General features: G+C 42.6%; 1 protein-coding gene across 1 annotated transcript; it reads right to left on the bottom strand.

Annotated features, from left to right (window-relative positions):
* Window positions 1–2,774: 2,774 nt before the first annotated feature.
* On the bottom strand, window positions 2,775–10,751 carry SH2D1B (SH2 domain containing 1B). Its single transcript, XM_009864935.1, has 4 exons — window positions 10,618–10,751; window positions 7,138–7,201; window positions 4,547–4,715; window positions 2,775–2,815 (listed from the first exon to the last, which is right to left on the bottom strand). Exons 1-4 carry the CDS (start codon window positions 10,749–10,751, stop codon window positions 2,775–2,777), a joined length of 408 nt encoding a protein of 135 aa, XP_009863237.1.
* Between the last annotated feature and the right edge of the window lie 2,228 nt (window positions 10,752–12,979).

The raw sequence follows: 12,979 nt of genomic DNA, 5'->3' as shown, positions 1-12,979 counted from the left end.
GCACCTTCCTGCCTGTGCCCACAGCCTTACCCTTCCCTCTGCTGCCTTCCTTGCCTGTGTCAGCCTTCCCTGTCCTGCCGGGATGGGATTGAGCCCAGCCAGCAGCCAGATGCCTGTCCTGCCTGTGACTCCCTGCCCTCTCCCGTGGGAAGGGGAGAAGAGAGAAAAAGGGGGAAAACCCCACCCTCCTAACTCAGACTAATGACACTTGAATGAGGAAAGCCAAAGCTGCTGGTGCAGTGCTAGTCCAGGTGGGGCCGAGGAGAGAAAACAGAAGGTGCCAGGGACCAGATGCCTCCCATGCCCATGGCACCGCCCCACCACCCACTTTACACCCTGCTCTACTCCCCCACCACATGGCCTCTTGCCTCTCCTCCTTTATTTCTCCCGCTCTGCACAGAGCCACAAGCCCCAAACCAGCCCCACCTGCCTTCCAGCTGCAGTCAGGCAGGACCGCCACAGCCACTTGCCATCTTGGCCGCTTCCCTGCCCACTGCTTCCCCTCCAGCAGACTTTTCCTTTGCCACCAGGTACCTGCTCAGGACCTTGGAGTGTCACTAAAATTTCACAACTGTCCTGTGACCATGCAGGAGAGAGGCTGGGATGCACAGGATGGGGGGGTAGGAGGAATTCTGTCTTTGTGGGCGTGAGGTAGCTGCTCCTCATGGGGCACGCCGAATGCCCTTTTGCACTTTGTTCTTAGACCTTTCAAGTGTTCAGGTACAACATGATTTGACCTCTCACTGCTCAGCACATGCAGAAAAAGGCACAAACATACTCTGCTTTGGGATGTCGGAAAATAGATGTCGGTGTGTGAAGTATTCGAACATACTTTTTCAGAACTCATGCACTGCTGTTTAGCCTGCAAAGAAGTGTAGGAATATGTATATTAACTTCAGTTTCTTATACTGTTTAGAGAAAAATACATGCTGGTAAAGCACAGCTGAATATTGTAATTAAATTGAAATGTAAATTTCTTTTCATTCTGGGTCATTGCTTCTGCCTTTAAATCCTTGATCCTTCCCAAGCTCTTGCGCTTCAGCTGACTGCCTTGGAAGTAATACCAGAGAAGTGACCAGAGCATAGGCTTGGATGCACACTTGGCTGTGGATGCAGCATGCAGAGCTGCAGCCACTGCAGCGTTGTAAATCGAGTCTAAGGCACAACTGCCTTGCAGTGCAGCTCATTACCTGGACAAACTGCCATCTAAAAAAGCACCCCAGCCCAGCCCCTTGTCCCTGTCAGCTGTGAGTCTGTTCAGTCATCAGGAATCATGCAGCTGGGGTCGTGAGGCATGGCCTGGAATTCCTTGTCACTTGGCCTTTTCCTGTGGTTGAACATCAGACTTGAACACAGGGGGAGCTGCTGAGGCTCTCCTTTCAGAAAAGCTGTGGTGGTGTGTTCTGTTAAAGACAAGGCTGCCGGAGCTGAGTTGTCTCAGCACAGCAGCTCCTCAGTCCAACACGTGTGGTAACCAACTACCAGACAGGCTGCACAATTCTGCAAATAAAGATGCATGGGTGTGTGTGCTTCTACAGAGCAAGAGTTGAGCTTTTTCTCTCCAACAGTACCATTTTTCATGGACAACTTCTTTATTTTCAATTTGTGATTTCTGAGCACATATGTTAGTATTTTTGGCAATGCCACAGTTAATTTTTTTTGTCTCCTTCATGCTAGAAGTACCAGTTGAGCCTGGCACCAAAACCTGTTAGCACTGTTAAGTTCATAATGAAGTCCAAAGTACTGGAAGATCTAAAAGTCCTTTAACAAATAACAGTGAAAAAGAAAGATAATAGAAAGAAAACTAAGTAGTATTACCATTAAAATACATGAATAGTTTGTGAAAGATCTTAAACACACAGGCAAGATCACAGAGAGGGAGATGGAAGAACCATATATATATTAATTATTTAAAATTAAGGATAAGATTAAGAGAAGTTCTTACATTAAGTAACAAAACCCATACACATTATAATGCAGAGCTAATGGCAGTAGCAAATGAAATGTAGTAAGCATGTTCATATGTACAATATCTATTAAAAAAAAGGATGTGTTCATATGAACATGCACGTAGAACTTGCATTCCCTTGTAATCTACCAAAGCTATTCATCAATATTAAAATTATTTCAAACCATTTTCATATTTTTGGTTAATTCTTTGTGATGTGGGTTTAACACAGACTTTTATTTAAATTTAGATTTTTCCAAACTACAGGACAAGACTAGCATTCCTTGACATAGCTGAAACAGTATCCACTTATCCAACAGTGATGTAAAATGAATCATGCACAAAATAACACAGTTTTGAGCTTTTTAAACATCATATGGTCCTAATTTTTTTTTCAGGAGTGGTTTTTATCAACTTGTATCAGTTCTGCCATAAACTCCTGCTTTATGCACATTCATTTACTGTATTTATACTGCTGCCCTCTAGCAGATTGTTCAGTTTAGCAGTAGACATCTCGGACAGTTTGCTGACTAAAAAAGTGAAAATACACACACATATGCACACAGATACCCTTCCACCCCCCCATAGGTGTGTATATGAGTGCACATGTCTGTTATAAAAATCAATTCTTTAATTGCTGAACAAAACCATGTAGTAGGTTATACCAGACCTACTGGCAGAAAATGCAGCTGCTCTGGTAGCCTGCAAAAGGAGAAGACTAATTCCAGAGGTACAGACCCACTGCGAAGAATGCTTGGTCGGCAGCTCTGCCCAGCTGATCAGGCACAGCCTGAAATGACAGCTTCCCACGTGGCCGGGTGGCACATCATTCAGGTAAGACGACGATGTAGTCGCTGTCATCAATATCTGTGGAGAAATCAATTAAGGAAACAAAAAAAAAAAAGAAAAAAGATGTTGTCGTTTCAAATGGCTCATGCCCTGGGGCCATGTTGCTGGGATTGGGTACAGGAAGGTTTTCTTCTTTACGGTAACTGTGCTCAATGAAAGGGTTTCCCTTGCTCACGCATGCTCGCGCTGTGGCTCTCTAACACTTAGTCAGAGGACCCAGAAGAGTTTCAAGGTTATTTTGCAGCCTGTGCCCTGATGGATAATGCAACTGAGGATCGTACAGCAGTAATATATGGAATGGCTTTTGAAAGCGTGCAAGGCTTGCTGACAAGTTACCAATAGTATCTCTATTCATCCTCCTTAGACCAAGGATGTAAAGATGACATGGTCTACAACTTTGTGAAAACCACTAGCTTTGTTGTATCTATTTGCATAATATTTCTGTCAGGTGGAAATCTTGTATCCTTATCTTACATCTGGGTCTTGTGACCATAAATTAGCAGAAGATCAACCAGAGGCTGATCTGGCTGGTCCTGAGCAAAAGGCTATATGCTTCTGAATTTCAGCACACAGTCACCAGCTGGCTTCCTCCCTCCAGCATCTCAAAAATAACTGAGTTAGATTTTGGTGTAAAAGTAGCTTCTATTCTGGACAATGAAGGCAAAGGACAGCCTCAGCCCTCAGTGAAGCGCAAGGGCCTGACAGCTTGGCAGAATCACGTTGGCTAGAATATGTAACCTGTGAGCCGGGATTAACCATTTTCCACTGAATATAAGAGAGAAGGAAAGATGTTGAACTCTCTGTGTGAGTGTAGTGCTAGGGCCTGAATTGTAGGCCCTGAACTGAAGTTGACCTTTAGATGAACCTCACAACCTCACACTATACAGTATTAGTCACACCTGTAATGTATTGATAATCTATTTTAATGTATATATATATATATTCCAATGCCAATCTGTAAAAGCTTTGCTGTAACACTGAATGTGTAGTGGGAACTAGCAGAGCAATCTTTCTTTATTTAAAGGCCAGATGCCTTTAGATAAAGAGGGCTGGAAAACTGGCTGCCACTTGCTTTCTTAGAAGCATGTTACAAGACTGTGAGACAGAGGCCTGGCTTTGGTGAGAAATATGTGATTAAGGATCAAAATAGATAGAGAGACTCCCTTGTATTCTTCCTTCAGCCCTGGCCAAGCTGTGGGAGGAATCCAACAGAGTGGACAACACCAGATCTTCCCACATTTGAAGTTAGGTAAGATTGTTTATTTAATATTATAAAAGCTGGACCCTCTTGCAGCGACTTTGGAGACCTCACCTATGAGTGGATACCCTTCGTAGGTCTTCCCAATTGTTGGGAGGGTTCTCCTGAATCCCCGCTGCAACAGGGGCTCCCCAGCGACTGCAGATCTGGATGATGCTATTAGGGCGATTGGTGATGCATCCTTCTTAATAACTGTCGCTAACTGCGTATAGTACTGATTAGATGCATTACCCTGCTTCTTCTCCTTTCTGCTTAAAACTGAAATACAATAAGCTTGCATCGCCTTATTCTTGTAATACATTGAAATACACCGTAAAATAAGTCGACCCTTCCGTTGGTCCCTGTGTCCTTTTCTGCGGGACACCCCCACCCCGGGCCAATTAGCAAAACAGTGAGCTGGTCTCAAAGGACACTTAGCAGCTATTCACCACAACCCTGTCAATACAGTCATCTCAAAAAAAACCCCTCAAAGGCAGAGCTAAATTTCTCACCCTCATAAATGTTGTCTTTTCCCGACTTGAATGTCTGCCTTCTTTGTGAGGCCTGTGGCTTATTTACTGGGTCGCGGAGGTTTGTTATTAGTCCTTGATTTGGCTTTTCATAATTGTATATTAGGTCCTTTAGCGTTCTGAATATCTTCTGTGGAACACCTTCATATGTCTGCAAGGAAAGGAAAATAAAGTTTCTTTGCAACTACCATAGAGTCCTCTAAATGAAAGGAGTGGTAGGTTGTTTCTTGTTTACCAAGGAGCTGTTTTCTAAGGAGATTTGGAGATAGAATACTGTTCTGTCCTTAAAACAATAGGCATACCTGTTCAGTGGCATGGTTAACCTCACTCACCATCTTTTTTTTTTGAAAAAACATCAGTTAATATTACTGGCTTAGCCAATAATATGTGTGCTGCAGCAATCCTCTGCAGCAGAGTGTCGAGAGTGATGGCATTACAGACTTCCCTCTGATCTCAGAGAACAAATTTAGGGTGGCATATTTAGTTCTCACTTAAAATGTTATATTTACACAACTAGGTGACAAGCAGAAGCCCAGCGTTTTGCAAATTATCGGCATCCTTAAGCAAAGGACACGTGCAGAGGCAGCAGACTTGTCTGAGGATCCACATGAAAGTCCCCAGCACCAGCTTTCACTTTTAGACAGGAGTTTATTTGTCCAGCTTTGTGACTTGCATTGGAGACTCCCGAGGCCAAACATGGAGGATATCACTCCTAGGCAGGGGAGCAGCGTTCTCACAAACTGCTGTTTAATGTGTGGATTCGTACAGCTGGACTGAACTGCTCCCGCAGCGATCTGTGCAGAGACTTTGCAACGCTGGTGACTTCAGGACAGGGACAGCCAGCAAGCACATCTATCAGCTCTGATCACAGCGAGGGTCCTACTGCTAGTCATTAAAAATGATTGGGTTTTTGATTTTGCATCATTCACAATCTAACAAACTAACACGTCTTTATATTCTTTTTTTTTTCTGCACCCTTTATCTTCCCTTCAGCCCTGTATGGATTGGGTGCCACTGCCTCTGTGTACTGGGTCTGGCTGGGATAGAGTTACTTTCTTCATAGCAGCCTGTATAGTGCTGTGGTTTGAATTTGTGATACTGGTGTATTGGTAACACACCGGTGTTTTGGCTGCTGCTGACCAGCTCTTGCACAACCTTGAGGGAGTCTCTTTCGCAGCCTGCTCTCCCAGCGAGTAGTTTGGGGGTGCACAAGGCACTGGGAGGCAACACAGCAGGACGGTGAACTTGAACCAACCAAAGGGGCATCCCATCCCGTCCCATCCCATCCCGTCCCGTCCCGTCCCGTCCCGTCCTGTCCCATCCCATCCCATCCCATCCCATCCCCTCCCATCCCATCCCATCCCATCCCACACTGTGCTCAGCAGTAAAAGCTTGGGGAAAGTGGGGACATTTGTGGTTTTGACATTTGTCTTCTTGAGTAACCGTCAGATGTGCTATGACCCTGCCTTCCAGGAGGTGGCTAAACATCTGGCCCCTGATGGACAGTAGTGGCTGAACTCCTACTCTGTTTTGCTTGTGGTCACAACTTTGCTTCACCACTTAAATGGTCTTTTATCTTTACCCAGCAGTTTCCTTGGTTTTGCTCTTCATATTCTCTTCCCTCTACGCTGTCCCACTAGGGGAGGGAGGGAGTGAGCAGCTGTGTGGGTGCTTTGCTGCTGGTCAGGGTCAGCCTCCTGCACTCTAGAAAGTTTGTGGCTGAATCTGGCCATTAAAAAAAACCCCAAGCAATCTTCCCTCTACTATCAATGTATTATTTCAGTAAGCCAAAGCGATCTTGACTTAAAAATTTGAAGAACAGAACACTTTTTCCACAATCTTGGCAAAGCCTTGTAAGGAAAATTTGGTTTGAAAAACTAAAAGCATTTGAGTTATTGGCTGTTGATAGGCATGACAACAACCCCAGTATTCCTCTTCGTGGGAAATTGTTTCTTTCGTACTCAGTACAAACCACGAATAAACAAGAAATTAACAGCATGTGAGAGCTTGGTGTGTTCTCTATGGAGCGAGTTCCTTGTTTCACTTAAATGCTACTTAATTGTTGGCAGTCTGCTTGGCTGTGCTACTGCAAACAAAGAAGTGAGCTAGCTTTTTAAGTGTCCTCTGACCTTGCCTAGGGATTTGATTGATGAAGACTGCTCTTACACTTATTCAAGCAGCGAGCAGTGTTATCAGGGGTCATCACTTCAGGTGCCTCAGAATCACAAAAAATTACAGATAGGTCTCTAAATCAAAAAGAGCATTGCAATATTCCAAATCCCTACAGCATGCTGGGTGCAGTGGCAGAAAGTAACGAAAGTAGATTTTTCTTCAATGCTGTCAAGAAGAAATGGTCAAATCAGAAAGCAACTGATTGACAAATAACAGATATACTTAGGTTATAAGGGAATTCCAGAAAGATAAGAGCTACTTCTGAGCTCATATATAGTAATAGCGTTAGAAAGTCAAGAATTGAGTAGAGAAGAAAGCAAACTTGGAAACATTTTCTAAGGTAATGTGTTTGTTTATATTGATCTTCAGTGCAAACTTTACAGATGAAATGAGTTACTCACCTGTATTCTAAAATATCCATCCTGTTCCTTGAAGATACGGTAAGTGTGGATGAGTCCTTCAAAGCTGTGAAAAACAATGTTGTATAATTATGCTTTTTATCAACTGTCAGACCTCTGCAACTTGCTTAGATTGCTAGAACTGCTCTTAACAGACAGTTTTTGGTTTTGTTTGCTTGTATCTTAAAAGTAAACTGCAATACAATGAAAGACCAAAAAAAAACAACACCAAAACCCAGATCTAAAAGAATGCCTGATGCTAAATAGCATCAAGTATATGTATATACATATGCATTCACTTTTCCAATTGATTCATATATTGAAGCTTTCAAAATATTTAAGATTCTTTAAGTCATATGTGTAGTTGTTTGTTAGCCAAAATTAGTCATGCATGTGGTTTTCTTAAGCCTCAGAAATCCAAATATTACTTATCACACCTTTTCAATTCAGATACCCCAATACATTTCCATGCAGACCTGTTAGATTTTGGACCAAATTTATGGCACTCTTTTTTTTTGCCCCGCAGAGCTTGGCCACGTATGGTAAATGTAAGAGTGTTGTATTCAGTCTGCAGTCACTGGCTGTTGCTTAGCTTGGATCTTAATAAAGCAGATCCACATGAGTGAACTGCCTGAGCCTTTCTCCAGCTTCTTAGGTGCATTTCCTGTGCTGAGTTTTGTATGACTACAGCTCCGATAAAGTAGATCCAGTAAGTCAAAGCAGTGAAAACGGTTCAATTTTATACATCCAGAAAGGGCTGGATGTTGATGAGGATCTGTATTACTTGTTCTGAGGCAGTAAAACACAAAACAGGCTCTAGAATTCCACGACAGGTGCCACGTAAGAACAATTCTTGCTTCCACAGGATGTCCAATCTTTGCTCATCACAAGTAGAATTGCTTCAGGGCACTAGAAAGCACTTTGTGCAAATGTCAGTGTGAGAATTAACTGCAAGCAAAGGGCTGTCATCAAGAACAGCAGCATCTCCATCCGCAGTGAGGAGAATGGCAGTCGTGGCCTGGTTGACTCTCAGACTTTATATTGGGTTGGATTAATTATCAGACAACCTTTCTGCAATGGGAAGACAGTGCTAATATGTATCCCTCCTTCAAAAAAATGTAGCTTTTTGAAAGAACTAAATAGCTACAAAGACAAGAGCAAGGTGCCCTTCTTACCCTGAAGTCCAGGGGAAAATGGGCTGGCTTCCAACTGATTGACACATCCACAAGAGAAGCAGTAATCACAGAATCACAGAATCAGAGAATGCTAGGGGTCGGAAGGGACCTGGGAAGATCATCTAGTCAACCTAAGATCATCTATCCAACCTAATCTTTCAAAAGGCTAATGTACAGTTGAGAATAAGGATGAGAGATTCACCTGGGATATGCGCCAAGACTGCAGTGCTGTATGGAAGCAAGCACATTGGCATAGTGATGCTCTGAAAGATTGTCTTTGAGGATGCCTCCTCTAATACTAATAGAAGTTGGGAAGGATATGAGGGGAGAGAGAGAAAGAAAACCATACTAATCTAAGTAGTGGTAAAGAATGATTCTGTAGACAACTGGCAGTTCACCTTTTGCATGAGATCTGCTGGCATTCCTCTGAAGAAAAGACCAGGTGGGGAGGTTGCCATGGCATACACAGGAGAGTGGAATTGCAGAATGTTTTTTTCATATAATTTGCTTTCCTTGTGGAAGCCCTCATGTAGTTGTGGCACCACATACTCCTACTGTTGTTCCCCACACTGCCCCACATAGTCACCCCTTGAGCTGTCTGTACCTTCATGTATTGCAGATGTGATCACGTGCCTGCTTCAACCTAGAATGTGCTTGATTTGACCAGAGTATAGCTAGAGATGTGTATAATAGCAGACATATACTCATGAGTACGTATGATACTAGGAACCTAACTGTGGGCTGAGTCTCTTACCACTGTTGCCAAAAGTAGACACTGTGGTGGAAGAAACACCACGACAGTTTTAACAAACCATGAGACTGGAACTATCTGCAAATAGCAGGTAGCATTAAAGACGTGAGAAGTTGTGCAGTAAAATTGAATGAGAGAAATATAGAAAAGCAAAACAGAAGGGAGTCTAGAGTTTGCAAAATGAGAGAACATTTCATGTCTTGAAATATGAGATTATTTTAACCAGGGGTTTCAAAGAACTTATGAACTAAATCCAACACAGGGCAGAGTAATCTGATTCCACAGTCATCCCATCTTCTCATCCATCTTCTTATCCTCCTCACATGTGATACCTCCTTAAACTTCATTTTGCAGCTGTATGACAAGAGGGCTGTTGAGCTCTTGGAGAGGTGTTAGCAGAAAATGGCCTCTGGTCACCAGCACCCAGAAAATGACTGTGCAGGTCTTACTTCTAAGAAAATTATTCTTCCTTTGCATTTCCAAGGGTTTTAGTTATTGAAAAATGTAACAATGTGCAGGTGTTTGAACACTCACGCTACTGACAGCTTTGGTTATATTTTGTCAGCAGAAATAAAAACTTTATCAAATACCATAATGATAGCTATTCGAAAGATGAACTGGAGATCATGACCATGATCAAAAAAAGCAGTAAAGTTGCAAAGAAATATACACCACAAGTAAGAGTGTGTGTGTGTGTGTGTGTGTGTTTGTGTGTGTGTGTATGTGAACCAGTATCTGAAAACAAATTGTTTTAACTGGTACGCATGTTCTTCAGATGGACTTCACCTGTAGCTACATGAACTGAGCAGTCAGGAGAGGCAGAATCTTAGGGTGAAAACCTAGCTCAGGGCACTTGCACATAAACGAATAGTTACTCTGGAAATAAATTCTGCCAAGAAAAGTTACTATGTAATGAGATCAGGATAAGACTTCCAGTTAGAATAGATTTACTTTAATTCAGAGAGTTGCATCACAGCGCTCCTGACTATGTTGCAAATGCAGGTGTTCATTCTTTAAACATAGACATAGAAATGAGAAAAAAAAGTACCAGAAATCAATCATTTTTTGAAGCTCATTCTTTACACACAGCCTAAATTTTGAAAGATTACTGCCTGTTTTGCAACCTACCATAAGATTTTTCACTGTGTTGACAGTGAAAAGTCTCAGGGTAAATTACGAAACAATTTCTTCTGCATTTCTGTGAAATGCTCTTTACTCATCAATTACAGAGACAGTGACTTTGAGTAAGTTTCTTACCATGTTTGGGCAGGCTAAGCTGTTTTCTCTGAGTTCCCCTTATTGTCTTTAGAGAGAGATGAGCATCAACAGATTATATTTCACAGATTCAGTTTGGACGGGATAGATCATCTATGTTGCATAAAAAGTTTTTGCAAGTGCCACCCTCTGCCGAAGGCAGCTAGCATTATTTGAATATGTAAAACACACTACCCTGGAGTCTGTTAATATTAGGGAAGAACTATTAATGTTAGAGAAGAAGAACAATTGTCTTTGGATTTATCTGAAAACTCATAAAAAAATTAGTATTAAAGTACTTACAAAACACAGAGACACAAAGCTCCTTCCATGCTTTCACTTTCTCGTATTAAATAGCTACCATTTTTTCTGGTCTTGGCCAACAGTTCTTCACAGGTTCTTTTTGTTATCTTTCCATGAAAAAATGGGAAATCCATGGACAAAAGAAAGCAAGGTCTCTTGCCTTTCAAAGCAATTCCAGAGGAAGTCAGAAGCTGGCAAGGAAAGAAGATTTATTCCAAATGCATCTCTCTGCAGACAACTGAAGTTGGAGGTGCTAAGTGCATAAATGAGTTCGTCTGTTGTTACTGACCTGTGTTATCACTGCCCACAGCGAAGTCGGTTACAGCAGGAAATGGGATCTGGTTTGTCAACACTGGTCACAGCCCACGTCAGAAGAGTCTTTTATCACATTATAGCAGCGGACATTTGAATTGTGATTCATGCTTCTAAGCTATGCAATAGCTAAGTTGACACCTAAGTATAGTTAAATGTTCAAGTTAACTTCTATGTTTAAAATGGCTCAAAGCCCTGCAAATAGGGTTCTTGCTCATGGTTTTGAAAAATGCTGCTTGGTTTGTTTCCTTTCTTTGCTAGACCGCTTGTGCTGTTCACTTGCTTGGGTTTTCTTGTGTTTTTTTGGGGAGTTGTTTGTTTGTTTAGTTTTGGGTTTTTTATTTGTTTGTTGACGGTTTTTTGTTTCTTTTTTTCTTTGATTTTTCAGGTTTGGTGAAAGCTAGCAATATTTCAGAAAGTTTTCAAAACAGAGCAATTCCCCCCCACCCCGTTTTTGTTTTTAATCTGTAGCTATTTTATCAAGATGTTCTGCTGTCTCTGTGCCATAGCTTAGGAAATATGGCAAGAAGAAGAAGGGGAGTCAAACAGTACCTTCTACTACTCTGGGAAGCTGCTGTCAGTTCTACAAAGACCGTATATAGCCACGTGTAAACTGCTGCTCCCCAATGGAGGAAAACTGCCCAGCTCCACAGGAGATGCTCTGCCAGGGATTTTGTGCTTTCTTTGCTGTGAGCCAAGGACGAGGGGAGAAGCAGAGAGACCTGGAGAGACAGGAGATAAGAACCAAACTGGGCAGTGTTTGTGAGGGAGAGCAAATTGTGGCCAGTAGGACCAGGGAAGTGACCATGCCTCTGTACTCAGCACTGTCGAGGCTGCATCTTGGCACTGTGTTCAGTTTTGGGCCCATCACTGCAAGAAAGACATTGAGGTGCTGGAGTGCGTCCAAAGAAGGGCAACAAAACTGGTGAAGGGTCTAGAGGAGCACAAATCCAATGAGAAGTGGCTGAGGGAACTGGGGTTGTTCAGCCTGGAGAAAAGGAGGCTGACGGGGCACCTTATCGCTCTCTACAACTACCTGAAGGTTCGTAGCAAGGTGGGACTCTGTCTCTTCTCCCGAGTAACAAGAGACAGGCCAAGAGAAAACGGCCTCAAGTTGCACCAAGGGAGGTTTAGATTGAATATTAGGAAGAATTTCTTTACTGAAAGGGTTATCAAGCATTGGAATGGCAGTGGTGGAGTCCCTACCCCTGAAGATATTTAAAAGTCATGTAGGCATAGGGATGGACATTAGGGATATGGTTTAGTTGAGGACTTGGCATTGTTAGGTTAATTGTTGGACTTAATAGTCTTAAAGGTCTTTTTCAATCTAGGCAATTCTGTGATATGAGGGAAGCAGTGATTCAGATGGAAAGAATAGCAGGAGAGACAGAGCCCTCAAAGGAGGGGAAGAAGGATCTTGGACTCCTGAAATACAGCCCTGTCTCGAGGTCAAAATGGAGTGTTGGCACTAGCAAGGGTCTTCTTGACTTCAGAACATACTGATTGCCCTTCCACCTTACTGCTCTGACACCTAGGGTCACTGCTTTCTGAACTATGGAGTCATTGTGATATGTCATGATTTCCTTGTTGCCAAACTATGCCAGTGACTCCCTTGCCTCAAGGCAATGGCTTCTACAATTTCAATTCAGGGTAACATCTGGCACCATGGCTGCTACTTACCCCGTTAGTACTGGTGATACTGGACCCATGTGATGCAATTCCAGGATCTACTTCTCTGATGATCCACACAGAAGATGAGAGCATGACAAAAAGATGACATTTTGATATTTCCTCTTTCTTTTTCACAAATCCTCCCCCATTTCACAAAACTCCAAGAAACTTGTGATGATAAGTACTTGACAGGATATGCAAGAGTTACAGCATGCTGCTGCCAAAACCTCAGTTCTCATCCTTTTGGTAAATGAAGCATGACAAAGGATCAAATGTGATGGTGGGGATGGTAATATGTATGATTACTGTTTTCCCATGTGCCATCTTCTTCACTAAAGCCATAGACTGGGCTGTGCTACCGGAGTAAGTCAGGACCATA

The sequence above is a fragment of the Apaloderma vittatum genome, unplaced genomic scaffold (assembly GCF_000703405.1).
Source record: "Apaloderma vittatum isolate BGI_N311 unplaced genomic scaffold, ASM70340v1 scaffold8712, whole genome shotgun sequence".
In the NCBI taxonomy this organism is placed as follows: domain Eukaryota; kingdom Metazoa; phylum Chordata; class Aves; order Trogoniformes; family Trogonidae; genus Apaloderma; species Apaloderma vittatum.
The sequence above is the reverse complement of the archived record's forward strand: the minus strand, read 5'-3'. Positions and strand labels throughout refer to the sequence as shown.

Excerpts from the sequence above, each read along its gene's own strand:
- SH2D1B (XM_009864935.1), bottom strand. The coding sequence starts at position 10,751 with ATGGATTTCCCATTTTTTCATGGAAAGATAACAAAAAGAACCTGTGAA. Across the intron at positions 4,716-7,137 it reads ATGGATATTTTAGAATACAG|ACATATGAAGGTGTTCCACA; the intron begins GTGAGTAACTCA and ends CTTTCCTTGCAG. Across the intron at positions 2,816-4,546 it reads AAAAGACAACATTTATGAGG|ATATTGATGACAGCGACTAC; the intron begins GTGAGAAATTTA and ends ATTTCTCCACAG.